Source organism: Balaenoptera ricei, chromosome 15 (assembly GCF_028023285.1).
Source record: "Balaenoptera ricei isolate mBalRic1 chromosome 15, mBalRic1.hap2, whole genome shotgun sequence".
NCBI lineage: Eukaryota > Metazoa > Chordata > Mammalia > Artiodactyla > Balaenopteridae > Balaenoptera > Balaenoptera ricei.
The window spans coordinates 74,920,552-74,938,712 of NC_082653.1; the positions used below are offsets into that span (position 1 = coordinate 74,920,552).

Genomic DNA, 18,161 nt, shown 5'->3' on the forward strand with positions numbered 1-18,161 from the left:
ATTTGTTGAGCTTCTTGGTTCTGTGGATGTATAGTTTTAATCAAATTTGGACAAATTTTGGCCATCATTTCTTCAAATATTTTTCTGCCACCCCCTCTCTTTCTTCTTTTTGGGGACTCCAATTACATGTATAATAGGCCACTTGAATTTGACCCATAGCTCACAGATGTGCTTTTCATATTTTAAAATTATTTTTTCTGTCCTGCTTTACCTGACTGGATAGTTTCTATTGCTGTCTTCAAGTTTAACTCAGTAATCTTTTCGTCTCTAATGTTGAATCTTCTAGTAATTCTATCCAGCGTATTTTTCCAGCTTAGATGTAGCTTTCATCTCTAGAAGTTCAGTTTAGGTCTTTTTCTAACTTCCATGTCTCTACTTAATTTTCAGAGCTTATGGAATACAATTATAACTGTTTTAATGTCCTTATCTGCTAACATCTGTGTCATTTCTGGGTCAGTTTTGGTTGCTGGATTATTCTCTCCATTATTGGTCATGTTTTCCTATCTTTTTGCATGCTTGCTAATCTTTGATGGGATGCCAGATCTAATTTTATGTTTTGGGGTACTGGATATTTTTGAATTCCTATACACATTCTTGAGCTTTGTTCTGGGATGAAGATAAATTACTTGGAAACAGCTTGAGCCTTTTCATCTTGCTTTTATGATTTGTTGGGTGAGACCAGAGCTGGCTCACTATACAGCTAATTTTTTCCCCCACCATTGAGGCAGAACACTTCTGTGTACTCTGCCCAATGCCTTGGAATCTTGAGGTTTTCTGTCTGACTGGTAGGAACAGGCACAGTTCCCAGCTGGCTGTGAGTACCAGGCATGCCTTTAATCTTTTCAGATGGTTCTTTCCTATTATTGGGTAGTTTTTCTCTCACATATGCACTAAGCAGTACTCATGCAAGTACTTACAGGAATCCTCTGCAGACCCTTGAGTTCAATCTCTGCGTAGCTTTTGTCTCTCCAGTACTCAATCTGGCAAACTTCAGCCACAGGGGCTCCCCTCTCTACTTCTGTGTCCTCAACTTGGGGAGAATACTGAGCTCTGCTTGTGTTGTCTCTCCCTGCTGCACAGCCTGGAAACTTTCAAGGCAATAAGCTTGGGTAATGGTAGGGCTCAACCTTGTTTGTTTCCCATCTCTCTTGGATCATCATCCTTTGTTGCCTGATGTTTTGTGTTCTGAAAACTGTTGTTTCATGTATTTTGTCCAGTTTTTGGTATTTCAGGTGGGAGAGTAAATCCTCTGTTACTCCATCTTGGTTACAAGCAGAATCCTGCACTGCAATTTTAGTAACTGCGTAGTGTGTATTGTGGTCAGCTACAGGTCTCTCCATCCTATACTGTGCAGTCTTTTCATACCTACCTAAATGCAGAATTTTGTAGAATCCTATGTATCTTGGGAGAGAAAGATATAAAGAACTAATATAATACAGTGTGATTTCTATGATAGTGGTATGAGCAACATATAATGTAGGAGTCCAAAAGAACTAGAATTTTCTCTGGGGATCTTTTAAATGCTTATTCTGTATCTGAGATTAGCTGATCAGTTGGACTCAGTTCCATCTTCAAGTAGATAAGCAGTGCTTTATTTATATGCGAGATGTTTACATAAATGTGGAAGAGGATAGAAGACAAAGCCCTGTAATGTTGCCACTAGAGACTTGTAATCCAAATTGACTTTGTTCCATTAATCATCACCCTATGAATATGGATGTTTACCCAGCCACTGATCCACTTGTGCCATCATCCATTTTCCATTTACCATTTACCTCGTTTATCTGCAAGTCAAGAGTCTTTTTGTGCAAGAGACTCGTGATAATTGTGGCTTATTATTTGAAGCCTCATGAGAAACTTTATTAAATGTTTTCTGAAATCAGGATTTTTCTACTTGTTTGCTTTGCTAGTCTGTTAAAATAAGGAAATGTGATTGCTTTGGTGTGGCTTTTCCGTGCTTTTCGTGTCTTACGTGGCTCAAAATATTTAAATAGGTTGTGGAGCAGTGCTGAGAATTCATGCCAGGTTCCTAGAGTTTGATTTTCCCACTTTTGGGGGCAATATTTATTTTAATCTCCTGTTGCCCATCTGATTCTCTATTTTTGAAGATTATTGATGACAGTTCCCCAGTCGTTCACTGTACTGAAATATACTGTTACTTGTTTTTGCTGTATGGGCCAGTGCATGGTTCATTTTCATAAGTGTTCCTTAGGTCTTTGAAAAACATGTGCATCCTGTAGTTGTTGAGTGCAGCGTTCTCTATGTGTCCTTGATCGAGTTTACTGTGTTGCTTCAGATCTTAGAGCTCTACTGAGTTTTGATCTATGAGATCTGTTATATACTGAGAGATCTTAAAATATCTCCCTGTGATTTTGGATTAGCTTATTGTTTCTTTATGTATTTTGAGTCTGTGTTATTAGATGCATACATGTTTTAAATTCTATTATCATCCTGGTGAATTAAACCTTAGTGGCATTGGATTGTTGTCTATCATTATTTAAACAAAGAAAAATGATCTTGCTACAGTTTTATAATCACTTTTCGATATGAGGCTTTGAATCAGTTCAACTTTGTGTTCCCTGTTTTTTCATTCAGGTTATCAGTTGATTGGGAGCCACTCTGGGGTGAAGCTTTGCAGGTGGACAAAGGTATTTGTTTTTATTCAAATATTATTTCTGTTTTATGCAACTTTTATATGGCTATTATATGCAATGAATTTTACCATTTAAAAGGTATAATTTACATTTAATAAAATATAATGATTTTGAGTGAATTAGTTAAATGAGTTCAGCTTTTTTTTTTTTTTTAACCTTTTGGCCACGACGCATGGCATGTGGGATCTTAGTTCCCCGACCAGGGATCAAACCCGTGGCCCTTGCATTGGAAGCGTGGAGTCTTAACCACTGGACCGCCAGGGAAGTCCAAGTTCAGCGTATTTTGATGGATGTAAAAACCCTTATCCACCCCCTGAATTAAGCTATAGACTACTTTCCTCACCCCGATAAGTTCACTTATGCCCATTTCTGGTCACTGCCGCCTCCTCCACAGCCAGGCAACAGTTGTTCCCGTTGCTATCACTGTAGTTTAGCTTTGCCTGTTGTAGAGTTTCACGTGAATAGGATCATATAACGTGTAGCTTTTTGCAAGTGGCTTCTTAAACTCAACATAAGGTTTCAGAGATTTATCCACATGTAATGTGTATCAGTAGTTCATTCCTTTTTATTGGTGAGTACTATTCAGTAGTATGAACATACCACAGTTTTTAATCTGTTGATAGTTATTTGAGTTGTTCTCAGTTTTTGGCTATTATGAATAAAACGGCTATGAATGTGTTTATACAATGGTTTTTTTGGTGAACATATGTTTCGATTTCATTTGGGTACATACCTAGGAGTGGAATTGTTAAGTCATAGGGCAGGTATATATTTAACTTTATAAGAAACTCCCAGTCTGTTTTCAGTGTGGTCGTACTATTTTATACTTGCATCAGCAATTTATGAAAGTTGCTACATATTCTCATCATCATCTGGGATTACACATCTTTTTCCTGATGAGTGTGAAGTGGTACCATTTTGGTTTTAATTTACATTTTGCTGATGATGAGGAGGAGCACCTTTTCATGTGCATATTGGCCTTTCATAGTTGTGAAGTGTTTGTTCAAATATTTTACCCAAGTTGAGTTGTCTGACTTTGTATTATTGACTTGTAGGAGTTCTCTATATATTGTGGATATGAGTGTTTTGCCTGATGTGCAGTATGATTATTTTCTCCTAGTCTGTGGCTTCCTTTTTCATTTTCCTAATGGTATCTTTTGAAGTTGTTTTTTTTTTTTTTAATTAATTAATTAACTAACTTATTTATTTTTGGCTGTGTTGGGTCTTCATTGCTACGTGTGGGCTTTCTGTAGTGGCAGTGAGCAGGGGCTACTCTTTGTTGCGGTGCACAGGCTTCTCATTGCAGTGGTCTCTCTTGTTGCGGAGCATGGGCTCTAGGCACGTGGGCTTTAGTAGTTGTGGCATGTGGGCTCATTAGTTGTGGCTAATAGGCTCTGGAGTGCAGGCTCAGTAGTTGTGGCACATGGGCTTCGTTGCTCTGCGGCATGTGGGATCTTCCTGGACCAAGGCTTAAACCCATGTCCCCTGCATTGGCAGGTGGATTCTTAACCACTGTGCCACTAGGGAAGTCCCTCTTTTGAAGTTTTTAATTTGAATAAAGTCCAATTTATCATTTTTTCTTTTATGGTTAGTACTTTTTGTATTTTAAGAAATCTTTGTCAGGTTTAAGGTCGCAAAGATAGTCTGTGTTTTCTTCTGGAAGCTTCATATATAGTTTTAACTTTTATGTTTGGGTCTGTGAATTAATTTTTATGAATGGTATAAGGTAAAGGTCAAGATTGTTCCTTCCTACCACCTTCCCCCTATATGGATATTCAGGTGTTTTAGCATCATTTATTGAAAAATATTTTCCTTCTACCATTGAATTACTTTTAGGACTTTGTAGAAAATTCAGTCAACTATATGGGTAGGCCTGTGTCTGGACTGCTCTTATACTGTTGCATTGGTGTGTTTGTCTATCGTGAAGCCAGTACCACATTGTCTTGATTACTCTGGCTTTGTAATAAGTCTGAAATCATGCAGTATAAGTTCTCTGTTCTTGTTTTTTTAATTTTCAAGATTGTTTCCCCTCTTTGGGGCCTTTTGCATTTCCATATACATTTTAGGATCAGCCTGTGAATTTCTGTTGTTTGTATTTGTTCTGTTTTCTTAGATTCTATATTTGTCTATTTGTTATCTCTTCACCACAGGGTCAATTACATGAACTATAATTTCTTATTTTCTGCATTCTTGATGCTCTGCAGTTTTACAGAGACTGCCCCTCCCCGGGGCTAATTCCTAAAGATTAACAGCAGTTTACCTTGAGCATGCCTTTCATATGTAATTCTGAATCTGTAGCTTTCAGCTACCTCCTTATCTAACTCTCTCACATACCAAGCCAATATTTTCCCTGTCCTAAATCATCCCAGGCCCAGCTATCAGAAAACTAGAGATAGCCTTGTAGAGCAAAGCCCACTGGAATAATTCATACTAGCCAATCCTGCATTGTTTACTTTGCTCTGCCTTTCCTTTCCTGAGGAAGCTCCAGTAAAGGCTCTGGCCCAGGCTTCCCCCTCACTCCTCTGTCTCCTGAACAAACCCTGTGTGGTGTGGTGTGCACCCTTCTCTTGGGATATGTAAGTAATATATTCCTTCAATAGCGTTGGCCTATGTTGGCACTCAGTCACCTCCATAAATTAAAATCCTATGGGCACAAATAAGATAGCATTAAAAATTATTTTATTTTATTTTTTAATGAAAATACAGTGACAATATTATGTTAGTTTCAGATATATGACATAAGTTGACAATTGCATACGTTATGAAAGGATCACCACAATAAGTCTAGTAACCATCTGTCCCCCTACAAAGTTATTACAATATTGTTGACCATATTCCTTCTGTTGTATATTATATCCCTGTGATGTATTTATTATATAACTGGAGCTTTGAACCTCTTAATTCCCTTCACCTGGTTTGTCCATCCTCTCTCCTCTCCCTTCTGGCAATGACCCATTCTCTGTATCTGAGTCTGTTTTCATTTTGTTTTGTTTGTTTGTTTTGTTTTATAGATTCCGCATATGAGTGAGATCATGTGGTATTTGTCTTTCTCTCTCTGACTTATTTTACTTACCATGGTACCCTCAAGGTCCGTCCGTGTTGTTGCAAATGTCAAGATTTCATTCTTTTTTATGATTGAGTAATATTCCATTGTGTGTACACACGCACACACCACAGTTTCTTTATCCATTCCTCTATCAATGGACACTAAGGTTGCTTCCATATCTTGGCTTTGTAAATAATGCTCCATTGAACATCGGGGTGCATATATCTTTTCCACCTACTGTTTTTGTTTTCTTTGGGTAAATATCCAGCAGTGAAATTGCTGGATCATATAGCAGTTCCATTTTTATTTTTTTGAGGAACTTCCATACTGTTCTCCATAGTGGCTGCACCAGTTTACAATCACACCAGCAGTGCATGAGGGTTCCTTTTTCTCCGCATCCTCACCATCACTTATTATTTGTTGTCTTTTTGATGATAGTGATTCTGAAAGATGTGAGGTAGTATCTCATTGTGGTTTTGATTTGCATGTCACTGATGATTAGTGTTGTTAATCATCTTTTCATGTGCCTATTGGCCATCTGCAGTTCCTCTTTGGAAAAATGTCTATTCAGGCCCCCTGCCCATTCTTTATTTTTTAATTTTTATTATTTTTTTTGGCTGCACTGGGTCTTCGTTGCTGCTCGCGGGCTTTCTCTAGATGTGGCAAGCGGGGGCTACTCTCTGTTGCAGTGCGCAGGCTTCTCCTTGTGGTGGCTTCTCTTGTTGCAGAGCACAGGCTCTAGGCGCAAGGGCTTCAGTAGTTGTGGTTTGCGGGCTCTAGGGTGCCGGGTCAGTAGTTGTGGTGCATGGGCTCAGTTACTCAGCAGCATGTGGGATCTTCCCGATCCAGGGATCAAACCAATGTCCCCTGCATTGGCAGGTGGACTCTTAACCACTGCGCCACCAGGGAAGCCCCCCTGCCCATTCTTTAATGAGGTTGGTTGTTTGTTTGTTGTTGCTATTAAGTTTTATGTGTTTTTACGTATTTTGGATATTAACCCCTTATTGGATATATTGTTTGCAAATATCTTCTCCCATTTAGTAGGCTGCTTTTTTTGTTGTTGATAGCTTCCTTCACTGTGCAAAAGATTTTTAGTTTGATATAGTCCCATTTGTTTATTTTTGCTTTTGTTTCCCTTGCCTTAGGAGACAGATCCAAAAAATATTGCTAAGATTGATGTTAAAGAGCGTGCCACCTATGTTTTCTTCTAGGAGTTTTATGGTTTCAGACCTTACATTTAAGTCTTTGATCCATTTTGAGTTTATTTTTGTATATGGTGAGAGAAAATAGTTCATTTTGATTCTTTTGCATGTAGCTGTCCAGTAATCCCAACATCGTTTACCGAAGAGGCTGTCTTTTTCCCATTGTGTATTCTTGCCTCCTTTGTCATAGATTAGTTGACCGTGTAAGTGCAGGTTTATTTCTGGGTTCTCTATTCTGTTCCTTTGATCTATGTGGGTGGATTGGAAACAGAACTGGTAGTAAGAGTGGTTGAGGGAAGTGAGGTGGACCTCTGGTGACACTTTCAGAGTAAGATTTAAAGATGACAGGCAACCCCAAAATAAACAAGTTCAATTTCAAATAACTATTGCAAGATAGATTTCTCATCATTGTGCTATAAAAATTAATACATAAAATGACCACACTAACTTTTTAAACAACTTTGATTAGTGAGAATCCTGCATTCCATATGTCTGTTAACTTAATATTTGGTTCCAAGTCTACCAAAAGCATCTCAAATCGCTTCTGTAATGTATTTATAGGTGACACCTACGAATATAACATGGGATACAGGTATTGTGTTGGTGACTTAAATACTAGAAACAGCATTGTTCTCTGTGACATGGTTTTTCAAAATGCTGAAATTTCTTATAAGAGCTTTGCATCAAAGAAAGTGTTTTCTTTCCTCATTTTACATAATAGCTGCATTCCTGGAAAATTCAGTGTATAGTAAGACATGCAGAAAATACTTCATTGGTAAAATGAAGCTGGGATCTAAGCTTGGATGATTATAATAGGTTTTTCACAAGTATGGAGGTCTGGTGAGTCATTTGAAAGGAAGTGGATTAAAGGACACTTTTTGTGTGTGTGTTTGTGTGTGTGTGTGTGTGACTATCTTAAGCATTGCAGGAGATGTGAAACACTTGACCCCTCCCTTACTTTTTGCCACTAGGGCCTCCCAACCATTTTGATAACAAAAGTATTTCCACAAATTTCCAAAATACCCCCCGGGGTAGTGTTGGCCCCATTGAGAACCTCTGCCCCAATCCATTTTCATTGCCACCCTTGAAGTTCAGGTTGTCCTCCTGAACATTGCAGCTAGCTTTTTTCCCTCTACTTCTGGCTTCCAGTGAATGCGCCCCGCCCCCCCTGCTCAGTTTATCAGACATTAACCAGGTTAATCTCAAGTTCGGTTCTCATTTAGCCATTCTGTTTTCAGAGCCTATGGTGGCTCTTCATTACATCTTACTCAGTATATCAATTTGGATGTGTAATAGGCATCTTGAACTTAATGTGTCAGAAACGGAATTCCTGATTCCTCTCCTAAATCTGTTCCCCTCAGTCTTCACTCCAGCAGTTTATGGCAATGCTACCTTTCAGTTGCTCAGGCCAAAAACCTGGGAGTCATTTATACTCTTCTGTTTTTTTTTTTTAAATTAATTAATTAATTAATTAATTTATTGTCTGCATTGGGTCTTCGTTGCTGTGGTGGGCTTTCTCTAGTTGCGGCAAGCGGGGGCTACTCTTCGTTGCGGTGCGTGGGCTTCTCATTGCGGTGGCTTCTCTTGTTGCAGAGCACGGGCTCTAGGCACACGGGCTTTAGTAGTTGCAGCATGTGGGCTCAGTAGTTGTGGCTCGCGGGCTTCAGAGCACAGGCTCAGTAGTTGTGGCACATGGGCTTAGTTGCTCCACGGCATGTGGGATCTTCCTGGACTAGGGCTCAAACCCGTGTCCCCTGCATTGGCAGGCAGATTCTTAGCCACTGCACCACCAGGGAAGTCCCTGTTTGTTTGTTTTTTTACCCTCCCACATCTGTTCTGTGAGCAAATCTTTCAAAATATATCCAGAATGCAACTACTTGCTTTTCACCCCTTGTACTCTTATACCTCAGTCCAAGTCACTGTCATATATTCCTTTTATTATTTAAGTCATCTCCTGCCTGCTTTTCCTGGTTCCATTCTTGTCATCTCCACTGTCTGTTCCCTACACAGCAGCCAGATGTCTCACTCTGTCACTCAGAACCTCCAGGGGTTCCCATCTTACTCAGTCTGGTCTGCCATGCTTCGGTCCAGCCTTACTAGCCTTCTTGCTGCTCCCTGACCTGAATACACTGAACTCAGACTCCTCTCTGGCTTTCTGGTCTCTGTCTGCTCACTTAGATCTCTGCTCAGTGAGCCTCTATCAGAGAGGCTCTCCCTTGACCGCCTGACGTAAAATAACCACCTTCCCTCCTATCCCCTTACACTGCTTGGAATTTCTCCATAGCAATTATTACCACTTAATAGATTATATCTTGTTTATTATCTGTCTCCTCCCTTCCCTTTTCAGGTCCTCCCCAACCTAAGAGTCTTTGTTTTTCTTTCCAATACCAAAAACAGAGCCTGGCATGTAGTAAACGTTTGTCAGATGAATTATGTAAAGCCCTGAACCCGAGAAAGACCCTACTTAGTGTAGTTCTGATCTACTTGTTCAGCTTTATTGTCTGTTTTAACCTTCATACATCATGTGCTGCTTCTCTTCCCCGCTCTGATCTCCACCTGACTGAATCCTACCCATCTGTACCAGTCAGGGAAACAGAAACCATCCTGGGTATTTTAGCAAGAACAGATTTAATAAAGTAAATTAACTGAATGCTTACAAAGCCACTGAAAGGCCTGGGGTAGTGAAGGTCAGAGAGAACTGCTTCTTGCTTTGAGAAAGTCGAAAAGTGCTGGACTCACAGGACACCACTGGAAGTGACCTGAGACGCTGGCAACATTAAAGCAAATGTTTCCCAGGAGCTTGCTTGGAAGCTGCTGCAGACTCAGTGTTTGTTGTATGCCCTTGTGTCTGCCAGCTGCTGCCAGGGAGGAATAATGGTTTCTCCTTTCCTGCCATCTAAATCTTGCATAAATGCCTCTTCTTGGTGGAGTCTAAATCAGAACCCCTTGGGCAAGGGAATCTGAGAAATACGGTGTTAGGGTTCCTTAACCCCTGCTTAGAAGCGCAGGCACAGGACTCAGTATTAACAGCATGGTCTACCTCTTTGGATACTCAGCATCTGTACCCACCCTTCTACCTGTATTTATGTTTTCAATCCATAGTATAAATAAAACATTTGCTTCTGCCTAACCCGTTGCAACTATTATTCATGCAAGGAAGGATGTATTCACCCTCTCCTTTCACTCTCTTTTGAGATCCTCTAACCTAAGGATGACATTATAATGTTAACCACCACTGACCCATCTTATATAAAACAGTTGGAGGGGAGGAGAAACAATTATATATATCCAAACAAGGAAGATAATATGTATATTTATAACTCTGCTCATATTCACACTTGGTCACCTGGTTATGGTTGGTATTTATACCTTCCGTCTTCCACGGGGCAGGCCATGTTCCTCTGTGCTCTATCAGTAATGCTTCCTTACCAGGTGTGTGATTGTCAATGAAGAGTTTGAGCCGGTAGTGGCCCCTTCTGCAAGCTTTTCTTAAGTTCTACTACTGTAAATGAGAATACTAAAGAGATGTCCCAGAGATCCCCTTGGTTCTTGACAAAATTTGTTTCTATGGCATGAGGCGCTCAAAGGAGCCAGGGGCTAGTGTTAACTGTGGAGGATCTGCTCTTTCAGCCTACAAGCCAACAAGTCACCTGGCAGAGTTTCATAGATGTTGGTGGAGGACCCAGGACTCCTGGGTCAAAGACAAAGCACAGCAGGCAGGTTTAGATTCATGTCCAGTTGGGGAGACAGATTTCTGCTGCTTCCTGCTCCTTTGTCTTTCCTCAATCCTCCTCCTGTTTGTACTTTTTTAACAGTTTAACCAGTTTAGAATTTATTTTGCTCTGTTATATGAAATAAATATTTAAATCAAGGGTTAGCAAACCTTTTCTTAAAGGGCCAGATAGTGACTTTTTAAGGTTTGTGGGTCATACGATCTTGTTGCAACTTTTCACCTCTGCCATTGTAGCCCCAGAGCAGCCATAGATGTAAGTAAACAAATATGGGTGACAGTATTCCAGCAGAACTTTACTTATAGCAAAGAGGCAATAGCCTGGCTTTGGCCCATGGGCTGCAGTTTATTGACCTCTGCATTGAACTCTCCATCCCCTGTCAAAAATGGAAGAGTCTGAAATTTTACCCTAGTTGCAGGCTAGCAAGTTAGCCTGCCACAGGTTCATGGATGCTGGCAGAAGGCAAGTACAGTTTATTACTCATAATAATAACAGTAGCCAGAATATTATCATTTGCTCTGGTTCATGAGCCCCGGTTCCCATAAAGCAGCACTAGGAAGGCCAGGTGTAACATCTGCACATACATTGTAGGAGAGGAGCCCTAGACTTAGGGAACATCAGTCTTTTATAATTGGCAGTAATCCTGCCTGACCTTTGCCCTAGAGGGACACATCTTCATTATACTGAACAGTAAACACACCCATCATTTGCCCCAGAGGGAGACACTGTATCTTCCAAGACTATTCACTATGTAAAACTTTTTGAAAAGGTGATCTAGAATAAGGGCAGTCAGGGCCTCTGCTTGCAGGACATTCAGAGAAAGACCCATGGAGCATTGTCTCCCCGCACCCCACCTCCATCCCCACCAGGTTGATGTACACAGAGCTTATCGAGCCGTGGTATCTTGCATTCATTCAGTGTGGATCTACTGGGCTACAGTTGTACTTTCGAGGTTGTATTGCTCTCATTTGCCTTGAGGATAAGAATTCATGAATTAATGAATCTGAGGTTATTTATGATCTTTTTCTCCTAGGTTCATAACATGAAAACTTGGTTCTAAGCATGTATTGCTCTCATGTGTTTTCTTTTTGCACCCTGCTTATCTACTAATTTTTAGATATGGGAGCACTTCCTTTCAAAATATAATGTCTAAAGACTTCCAGTCTGGGCAAGATGGCATAAACCTTTTTCTCCTTGCTCCTTCCTGCTGTGCACAACTCTAAACCCTGGAAAACACAAGAGGCAACCAAACAAGAACTCTGGAATGGGGTAAGAGGAAGGCTGACTGGTTTGGGACCCCAGCACTGGAAGAACAACAGAGCAGCAGGATATCTTACATCCCTCCACCTAAAGAAGAAGGCCCAGACCCTGTGTTTACTGAGCCTTAATCTAGCAACCGAAGGCCACTCAGTTAGGCTTGTTCCTCCCTAGTATGGACTGGGAGTCCCTCTGACATATTCAAGGGAGCCCGGAACCACTGGCAAAGGGGATCGGTTGGGAGCCCCACCAACAATAAGCAGCTGGGACAAGTGCTCTCCTTCCCTGCTGGACCGTAAATTCCCCTCCCCTGCTAAGAGATGCCAGGCGGTCAAGTACAAGTGGAAAGAGAGAGACTCCTCCTTACCACCTTACTCCTGCAACAGTCGACCTGGCCTGTGAAATATTCTCCATGCCTGCTGGGCCCAAGACTCCCTTCCCCCTCTGAGAGATGCCATGGTGGCTGCGTGGCACTGGCAAGAGGGACCCCACCACAAGAAGTGGCTCATCTGGGGAAGCCAAGCCTCTTTGTTCGTGTGTCCTGAGACTTCCCTCTCCCACTCAGAGTTACTGGGGCTGCCCAGGGCCATTGGCCAGAGGGACTCTGCCACACAAGCAGCCTGCTCTGGGAAGCCTGCTGGCCTGAGACTCGCCTCCTCCATTGAGAGACCTCTAGTGGGTCACCCTGGAGAAACCTCTTTCACCCACTCTGATGCTACCAGCAGAGATCAGTGGGAGCCCAAGCAAAATTTCAATGCAAAGCCTCTGAAAATTAAACTGCCGTTGGAGCCACAGCATACAAAAATAGTCCAGGACCTACAGGCTCAACCTAAACAAAGTGCCTGCTGCTAAAATGAAAGAATGAAATAGGATCTAGAGCCTCCTAACATAGTAGACAAAATGTCTAGGATGCAGTAAAAAAAAAAAATCGCCTGTCATTCCAAGAACCATGAAAATCACAACTTGAGCAAAAAAAGATAATGAACTGACACCAACACCAGATGAATCAGATGGTGGAATCATCTGACAAGGATGTTAAAGCAGCTGTCGTAAAAATGCTTCAGCAATCAGTTACAAAGTCTCTTGAAACAAATGAAAGAATAAAAAATCTCAGCAAAGAAATAGAAGTTATAAAAGGAACCAAGCAGGAATTATAAAATTGAAAAAATACAATAACAGAAATAAAAACTCACTGAATGGGCACAGTAATAGAGTGGAGATGACAGAGGATAGAGTCAGGGACCTTACCAAATAACAGAATGATCTGTGACCAGGACAAGTCAATAGAATTTACCCAATCTGAACAGCAGAGAGAGCAAACTCCAAACAGGATGGAACCAAGGACATCCACATGGAGATACCCTAAAATTAATGATCTGAAAACTAAAGAAGAAAAAAGTCTTGAAAGATGCTAGAGATAAACAATGTACTAACATCAATTTGACGTCAGATTTCTCATCTGAAATCGTGGAGGCCAGAGGGAAGCAGCACATGGTTTTCAAGTGTTGAAAGAAAATAACTGTCAATCATGATTTCTGTGACTGGCAAAACGATCCTTCAAGAATGAAGATTAAATAAAGACATTATCAGGTGAAAGAAAACTGAAAGAATCTGTTTCTAGCAAATCTTCTCTTAAAGACCAGCTAAAGGGAGCTCTTCAACCTAATGAAGTGATAAAAGATTCTTAGAGCACCAGAAAGGAAGGCAGAATGATGGAAAGAGCAGAAATATGGGTACATACAGTAGATGATCATTTTCCTTATAACTTTTATAAATCATATTTGATGATTGAAACGAAAATTATAACACCATGTGATACTCAAGACAATAATATTTAATTTAAAAGAGGGAAAATTAAAGGGATCTGAATGGAAGGGATGTTTCCACACTTCACTTGAAGGTGGTAAAATGTTTTTACTAGTAGACTGTGATAGGTCTACTAGTATGTATATTTTTATACCCAGAACAACCACTACAAAAACTATACAAAGAGATACACTGAAAAACAAAAAAAAATTAAGATGGAATCCTAAAAATGTTTAAGTAACCTGTAGGAAATCAAGAAAAGACTAACAGGAATGAGAATCAGAGGGAATAAGCAGGAAGAAAATAATAAAATAGTAGACTATTTGGGGGCTAATTCATAAATAATTACTTCAGTTGTAAATATTCTACATATATCCATCAAATGATAGAGATTGGCAGAGTGGTTTTAAAAAATGACCCAAATATAAGATGTTTACAGGAAACTCACTTCAAATTCAGTGACACAGGTAGGTTGAGTAAAATGGTAGAAAAATCTATACCATGCCAACAGTAATCCAAAAAGCAGGATTGCCTATATTAATACCAGATTAAGTAGACTTCAGAGCAAAGAAAATTACTAGAGACAGAGTGACGTTTTGTAGTGATAAAAAGATCAATCTGCATTATATGAATATGTACCAAACATCAGAGGCTCAAAATAAATCAAGCAAAAGCTGACATAGTTGAATGGAGAAATTAAAAAAAAAAACAAAAGAAACCAAACCCACAGTTATAGTTGGTCACTTTGAAATCGCCTCTCAGCAACTGCTAGAACTACTAGACTGAAAATCACAAGGCTGTAGAAAATCTCAATAGTAGAGTTAACCAGTAGGATCTAGTTGACATATAGAGAACATACCACCCAGCAACAGCAGAATATGCATTTCTTCCAAGTGCCGATGGAACATTCACCAAGATAGACCATGTCTTAGGCCATAGAACAAACCTCAGCAGATTTATAAGTATTAAAATCATACAGAGTGCATTCTCTGACCATAGTGGAATCAAACTAGAAATCAATAATAGAAACAAAAGGAAAATCTCTAAATATGTGGAAATTAAACACACATTTCTGAATAAGCCTTGGGTCAAAGAGGAAGTCTCAAAGGAAATGAAAAAATACATAGAACTGAATGATAGTAAAAAAAAAAAAAATTATATCGATATATAGGATGCAGCTTAAGCAGTGCTCAGAGAGAAATTTCCAGCAATGCATACTTATATTAGAAATGAGGAAAGATCTCAAATCAGAAACCAATGAAAATCTAAGTAAATGTAAATAAAAATCTAAATGTAAATCGAAATAAGTGTTCATGGATTGAAAGACTCAATATTGTAAAACATCAGTTTTGCCCGAATTGATCTGTGGGTTTAATGCAATTCCTATTAAAATCCCAGGAAGGTTTTTGTAGAAATAGACAACTTACTATAAAATTTAAAAGGAAAGGCACAGGAATGTAAAATAGCTTAAACAGTATTGAGGAAGAATAAAAGGGGAGGAACCATATATCCAGATATTACAGCTTACTGTATTGCTACAGTAATCAAGATGGTATGGTGTTGGTGGAGGGACGGACACATAGATCAATGGGACAGAATGGAGATCTCAGAAACAAACCCACAAATATGCTTAATTGATTTTTTACAAAGGTTTGAAAGCAATTCCTTGGAGGAAGGATAACCTTTCCAACAAATGGTGTTGGGGAAATTAGACATCCATAGGCAAAAAACCAAAAAAACCCACCACCACCAAACCACATACACCAAAAGTACACACACTGACACATGCACACACACAAACATACACACATTTTGAGTTAAAAATTAACTCAAAATGGATCAGGACCTTAAATCTAAAGTGTAAAACTTACAGAAAACAGTTTTTAAAAGAAAAACATGCCATCCTTCTCACATGTGTCTGTCCCTTTATCCTTTTAGCCTTTCAGTATTCAGTTTGGACATCTCACCTCTGAGGCGTTCTCACTGGTCCTGGAAGGCTGGGCTGGGTTGGTCATCTGTCCCATGGGCTCCAGTAATACCATGCTGGACATTTGTCTTTTCTCTGCTTGCCCAGCATCTGAGTCTTTTCATGTTTGGGGAATTTCCCATTAAACGGGCTTTGTTTGATGTGAGGGCCCACTGCCTGCTACAGAAGCTAAGGAAGACAGATACTGTTTCCTGGTACCACGTGGTGGCAACTTGGGTATAAAAGTGTCATCTAGGATAGTCATTCCTTTCAGCCGGAGACTTTGAGTGTGGAGTGAGTGGTGGAGAGGGACTGGGACACGGAGAACTCATTCTTGTGCTGGTGGCAGCAGTATCTGCCATTCAAGGGTGGTGCTGGTGATGGTATCCAGAGAGGGGTAGTGTCTATAGTATATGGCTTCTGGGGGATTGAGTGGTGGTCCTGCTGCCAGCCTTCCTTCGTTCTTGCCTTTATAATGGGTCTGTGAGCTGTGAAATCCTTTCAATAAATTCTTTTTCTCTTTAGCCAGACTCTGTTTCTGTTGCTTGCAAAAGAATCGTAATTGATTCAATCAGACTATCATAATAGTATTGCACATTTTTCTTGCTTACTTGCCATTTCCTCCAAACAGATCATGGGTAGGGGCTCTGTCTTATTAGTCATTGTACATTCAGTACACAGCATGCTTGAAGTACATTAACTAATTGCTAAATAATGAATGAAACATGAAAGTCTTCAACTTGGTTTCTCCATTGGCGTGATATTGGTATTTAGTGGTAATTACTCTGTGACTTTTGCATGTGGTGCACTTTGTAGTTTTCAGTGTTACTTGCAAGATATAAATATTTTGTTTGCCTTCTTGAATATTTTATTGGGAACTTGGAAGAGAGTTTGTAGAAACAGTTATCCTGAACAATATTTTTCCTTCACTCTATTTTTCTTAGTGTAAGTACTAAGTGAGATGGACGGGGGAACCTCTTTTATCAGGACCAAAAAATAAGACTTTGTGATCAACTGACATAGTAACAAGCTGGTAGATTTTATGTGGACAGCACTGTAATATCAGTACACTGATGTATATTATACACTGTTATATATGTGTAAAGGCTCTCCATCTATGTCTCCTCGTTTGTGGTTCCCATTGTTAGTTCCATAGTATGTCAGTCACTTAGGCTCAAAACCTCAGTTATCTTGGATGACTTCGTCTGTTTTGCCCCTCTAATTGGGAATGGCACTGACTGTACCTCTTTAGTACCCTTCCCGTTTCCTCCACTAATGTTTTGAGCCAAGTCACCATGACCTTTCTTGCGTAACCTCCTCACAGGTTTCACTTTTACTGAATCAAGCCCATCTTGCACAGAGCTCCTGGATGGATCTTTCTGATGATACCTCAGGAAGCTCGATAGTATCTTGTGATTCCAACCCTGAGTTGATCTGCAGTGTTTCTTCAAATTACCTTTCTTACTGCACTTCCCGTGGTTTTACCAATCACATATTAAATAGTGTTCTTTTTTGGAATAATCTGTTTCTTGTGTACATGCTGTTTGCCCCCTCAACAGTCTCAGTATATTCAAATTCTACCATTCGGTTGACATAGAATATGCTCCAGGTTGCATTCCCTAACCCACCCTCCTTTATTCAATGCAGAGATACTCTTTCAGATGAGCGCTACACCACCCCCCCTATTCTGGGACCCTGTCTTATCTCTCCTTTGGCATTATATATTATTGTACTAATATTTGAGGCAGTTGGGTGGATTTGAAAATGAAAGCATCCATGGTCCTCGCTATAGAACTTTCAGAGTTAATGAATCATAGGTTTATCTCATTAGGTTGTAGAAAACCCAGAACAGTATCAAAACCCAGACACCATCAAAACACTATAAGGCTTTAATGTTAATTTTCTGCCTCATGCAGCTACCAGTAGGGGTATTTATGCTTACGAAACACATGGTTTCTTCTTTAAAATGATGCCTTGGTGTTTTGTTTCCTTGCTTTGAGGATTTTATTCAAATTATTGTTTGTTTTTTACTTTCACAGTCCATGCTCCGAGGGAGAGGAGGTTGCTATAAACATACGTTCTATGGCATTGAAAGCCATCGTTGCATGGAAACTACCCCGAGCTTGGCATGTGCAAATAAATGTGTCTTCTGTTGGCGGTAAGTAAAAATGAATGGCCATGGTGACCAAATATGTAATGATCTGTAATAATCAATTTCTGCCCAACACTGCACTCAGATTTACCTAAAGCTCTGTTGTTTCTATAATTAATCCCCTTTTTCATTCCTAATGTTATATTTATGCATTTGTTGTTTTTTTTCTTGATCAGTTTTATCAGGAGCTTGCCAGTTTTTTTGGTTTTTTTTTTTTTTTTTTAAAGATGCTGCATTGGGTCTTCGTTGCTGCATGTGGGCTTTCTCTAGCTGCAGTGAGTTGGGGCTACTCTTCATTGCGGTGTGTGGGCTTCTCATTGCGGTGGCTTCTCTTGTTGTGGAGCATG

At 39.9% G+C, this 18,161-nt stretch overlaps 1 protein-coding gene across 2 annotated transcripts in view; it reads left to right on the forward strand.

The window, feature by feature from the left end:
- Nucleotides 1-18,161, forward strand: part of LOC132349231 (S-adenosyl-L-methionine-dependent tRNA 4-demethylwyosine synthase TYW1) — a 206,533-nt gene that overhangs the window by 39,637 nt on the left and 148,735 nt on the right. For both annotated transcript variants that reach the window (XM_059897473.1, XM_059897472.1), the window contains exons 9-10: nucleotides 2,596-2,648; nucleotides 17,702-17,820. In XM_059897473.1, the coding sequence (XP_059753456.1) occupies nucleotides 2,596-2,648; nucleotides 17,702-17,820 (172 nt within the window). The remainder of the gene's footprint in view (nucleotides 1-2,595; nucleotides 2,649-17,701; nucleotides 17,821-18,161) is intronic.